This window comes from Bison bison, unplaced genomic scaffold (genome assembly GCF_000754665.1).
Source record: "Bison bison bison isolate TAMUID 2011002044 unplaced genomic scaffold, Bison_UMD1.0 scf7180017864097, whole genome shotgun sequence".
NCBI classification, from domain to species: Eukaryota; Metazoa; Chordata; class Mammalia; order Artiodactyla; family Bovidae; genus Bison; species Bison bison.
The window spans coordinates 1,091,576-1,096,018 of NW_011494669.1; the positions used below are offsets into that span (position 1 = coordinate 1,091,576).

The following is a 4,443-nucleotide window of genomic DNA, read 5'->3' on the forward strand; positions in this document are numbered from 1 at the left end:
AAGGGAGGATAGAATTTGGACAAGATTGGGAATTAAAATATATTTATTATGTGTCTCTTTTTGGTTTTGGTTTTTTCCAGCGAGGGGTGTGTGTGTGTGTGTGTGCGCGCGTGTGATTCTTATGTTTCTGAGATGCTTTAGTTGTTATAAATTTCTCTCTCTGCCTTCTTGCCTCCCTCTAGGTGCCCGACCAGTTGTATATCTACAGCATGCCCTGTTTTCAGACAATACCTCCTGGCTTGAGAATTTTGCCAACGGCAGCCTTGGATTCCTTCTAGCTGATGCTGGTTATGATGTATGGATGGGGAACAGTCGGGGGAACACTTGGTCAAGAAGACACAAAACACTCTCAGTGAACGAAGAGAAATTCTGGGCCTTTAGGTAAACTATATCTAAGAAAGACCATGAACACAATTTGAGACAAGTCCTTTAAATATAATAGTGTGGACGGTATTAATAATAATGTATGATACTTGGAGTCACACAGCTCCTTGCAGTCTCTACTAACAGCTCAAAGGAAAGAAACAGCAGGACGCTCTGATTTACACTGATTCTTAGACAAGTGAATTATCATTTCAACAAGGTCATTTTAACATATGTTCCTATCCAATACAAAGTATGTCTCGAACGACAGCTTAGAAAATTTCTGGAACAAAGTATGCACTCATGCAGCCAATATTTACTGAGTGCATATTCTATGTACTGTTCTAGTCCCTGAGCATTCAAGAGTAAACCAGCCTCCACCTTCACGAAGCTTATATTTTTATCCTAGTGATGCTATTACAATTTTTTTTCTCTTGGACTGTCAATTAGTTTTGTAAAGATGATGTATATCAGTACTATATTATACCTACAGGAACTGTGGTTGGGAATGTATAGAATACCATTTTCAGGAAAACTCTAATATGAGATCTTTACAACCTTGTTATTAGGCAATAGGAAAGAATCTTTTGACACGCTGACTGCTTGCTTTAATGAAAGTGTTTTCTGCTGTCATCAGAGAACAGGCTGATGCCTGCAGTATCCTTTCTCAGGCTTAAACTCCCTGGTTGTTTGAAGCCTGCTGCTAGAACAGAACCATATTAATGAAATATTCCATACCTTATTTCTGTACCTACTGACAAGTTGGAAGGAAAGGAAGAATAGGCCAGATTGTTAGGGTGAAAGCTTTTGCCCAGGGGCAAGCATCACGAAATACTTCATGTAGCTGGTCCTTGGTTGGGAACTTGCAGCTTGTTTACTGTAAGGCATCACAATGATTCTCTTATACTGGAAAGTATCAATCTATATTTCCTCTCATGTTCTTTTAATAAGCAGGTCCTTAGTTTGTGAAGTACCTAACTCAACCATATATTATATAGGCATTTTTTGTTCTCTCAACATTTGTATTAATGTTGGCTGAACCAGTACTACAGGATTTTGGTATATATTGAATATAACCATATATGGACAGAAATAATAATAGCAATGTCCGATTGAATGTCTAATTGCTGCTAGAGTCATTCCTTTAATACTATCCAGCCCCCAAAGCTCCCCTGCCATATAGCACTGCCATGCTTATTTTACAGATGATGACACTTAAGCTCAGAGCATTTAAGTAACTTACGGAAAACTACTCGGCTAGTACATGATACAATCATGATTTACAATTACTTCCATTTTGAAATCTGGGTGTTAAATGGCCCTAAGCATCTTGAAGTTCCCTGGGAGAGACTGAGAGAGAGGTGTGCAAACAAGATTAGGTAAAGGGCAGCAAAAGAAATGCAAGAGAAGGGAGTGAAGAGGAAGAATGTCAAGACTGAATTTCAGAAAATGTAGTATACACAAGCCTTGAAATCATTCCTGCTATTAGAAAGTAACACATATAAGTGTAGCAAACAAAAACCACAATAGCCTACATGTAACTGGATAAATAATGAAACACAAACCAAGTAAGTGGACAGCACAAAATTCTGTGTATAAAAAATAAATGAGCAAGTGCTGTGTTTTGAACTTAGCTGCAAATATTTATAAGGTTCTGTTTTATTCTTTAGCTTTCATGAAATGGCCAAATATGATCTCCCTGGAATAATAGACTTCATTGTAAATAAGACTGGTCAGCAGAAGTTGTATTTCGTTGGATATTCGCTTGGTACTACAATAGGTATGTTTACAAGGGTCAACATTTTTACAAGGGTCAGAGCCATGCAAGGGTTCACCTTGGAATCAGGAACAGAGTCACTGTTCTACATTTACAGTGTCCTTAATTATATGTCCTGCGGTGGGAATGTAATTCTAGTGGCTGTAAACCTGAATTCCAGAGACTGTGAGTTTGTAGGAAGAATCTTTCATCCATTTCCAGTCACTGCAGCACAGTTGTAATGGTGATGTAATTTGCCAGGAATTCCAAAGAAATATTTCCGAAGACTGAGTCTCCAGATCTCCTCCAGGCTGAAAAAGTAAAGCCAAATGGCATGAAATATCCTTGAAGAATGTTAAATATACATCAAGCATACCTTCCTCACAACCCACATAGACTATTAAAAAATAAAAAAGAGGGATTATATTCATATTTGAACAAATTTTAAAAGATATAGTAATGTTTTCTTTGTGAATCAGAATGCAAAAACTTACTATAATAAGTAAATTGGGCATATACATTCAGTGTATGATTCATGGGTGGCACAAGGGGTAAAGAACCCGCCTGCCAATGCAGGAGACATAAAAGACACGGGTTTGATCCCTAGCTCAGGAAGAGCCCCTGGAGGAGAAAATGGCAACCCAGTCCAGTATTCTTGCCTGGAAAATCCCATGAACAGAAGAGCCTGGAGGGCTACAGTCCATAGGGTCACAAAGAGTCGGACACGACTGAAGTGACTTAGCATACAGTTAACTGTAAGCACTGTATAGAAAGTTTTCTAAAAGTCCAAGAAATGTACTTTGAATGTATACTTCTTAATGGTTTCCCAAATTTTTTCAAAAAAGAAATCAATAATCTAGCTCCAAATAAAAAATTAAAAACCCTATACTACTAAAAATATGAATTTGTTATCAATCTTCCACTAAAATTTCTAATTTTAAGAGACTGGGTTAAAGGAAAATGTACTCTTAGTTTGGGTGAAACTGTGTGAGAGATAATAAATAATCCTACATTACCACTATTATCATCAAGAACAAACATGTATTTACCAGTGTTTTATACTGATAGAGTAAAAATGAAAGTTGCTCAGTCATGTGTGACTCTTTGTGACTCCATGGACTATACAGTGGAGTATATATGCCTATACATGGACTATACAGTTCTCCAGGCCAGAATACTGGAGTGGGTAGCCTTTTGCCCTTCTTCTGGGGATCTTCCCGACCCAGGGATCACACCCAGGTCTTCCGCATTGCAGGATTCTTCACCAGCTGAGCCACCAGGGAAGCCTATTTATACTGATAGGCAGCTTACAAATTTAGGAGAGCTGTGAGGCTGTGAGCATTGTTTCCCAGGGGGCGCTAGAGGTAAAGAACCCACCTGCCAGTGCAGGAGACATGAGAGACCTGGGTTTGATCCCTGGATCGGGAAGATCCCCTGGAGAAGGGCATTACAACCCACTCCGATAGTCCTGCCCGGAGACCCATGGACGGAGGATCCTGGCCGGCTACTGTCCATAGGGTTGCAAAGAATCAGACACAACTGAAGCAACTTAGCTTGCAGCATATGAGCATTAGAGAGAATATACTAAAGGAGTATCAAAGAACTAGTAAGAGGACCCTATCCCCCAACAACAACAAAAAAAAACGTGCCACTAACAGGAAAATAATCATACCATAATTGCTAACAGAAGCATTTTCTATGTTTAGGGCTTTTCATTCAGGACCTTTACTACAATATCCCTCTCTAAGCTTTAGAACAAGCCTACCACTATTATTCCCATCTCATAGAAAAAACAGAAGTTCAAAGAAATTAATTGGCTCCTTCAAGGTCTCTTAACACATTAGAGATGGCACCCAAAATTCACACCAGGTAATCTTGACTTCACTGATGGGGTTCTTGGGTGCTGTGGAGAGATTGTATGGAGAAAGATGATTTGAGTGTGACTAGAAAAGTAGGTAAGACTCAGATATGCTCTCATTACCTGATTGGCAGGGAAAATAGTCAGTTTGATTATCAGGGCTCTGCATTGCATTTCAAGCATGACATTTTTCAGTGAGCATGATTTGCATCCTGAGCAGAGAAATTTCTGTTATGTGGGAAGGAACGATTCTTCACAGGACTTTTAACAAGTCAGGCCCAGCCCATTAAATACAGCGTGGAGTAGGACTCTTCAGCCAGTATGACCATCAAAAAATTACCTCTGCACGTTTCTAGACATCTTCTGGGGAGAGCTATTATGCCTGTTTCAGTTTTTGTATCAGTGCCCAGCCAGCTCCTTTTCTGGTTAAGACAGTTTCAATATTTCAACAAGAAATTCAGAAAAA

The 4,443-nt window shown here is 39.1% G+C and overlaps 1 protein-coding gene across 1 annotated transcript in view; it reads left to right on the forward strand.

Moving 5' to 3' along the window:
* The window catches only part of LIPN (lipase, family member N), a 21,122-nt gene that overhangs the window by 3,795 nt on the left and 12,884 nt on the right, over positions 1 to 4,443 (forward strand). Inside the window, exons 3-4 of the mRNA XM_010838534.1 lie at positions 183 to 381; positions 2,034 to 2,143. Coding sequence (XP_010836836.1) covers positions 183 to 381; positions 2,034 to 2,143 — 309 coding nt within the window. The remainder of the gene's footprint in view (positions 1 to 182; positions 382 to 2,033; positions 2,144 to 4,443) is intronic.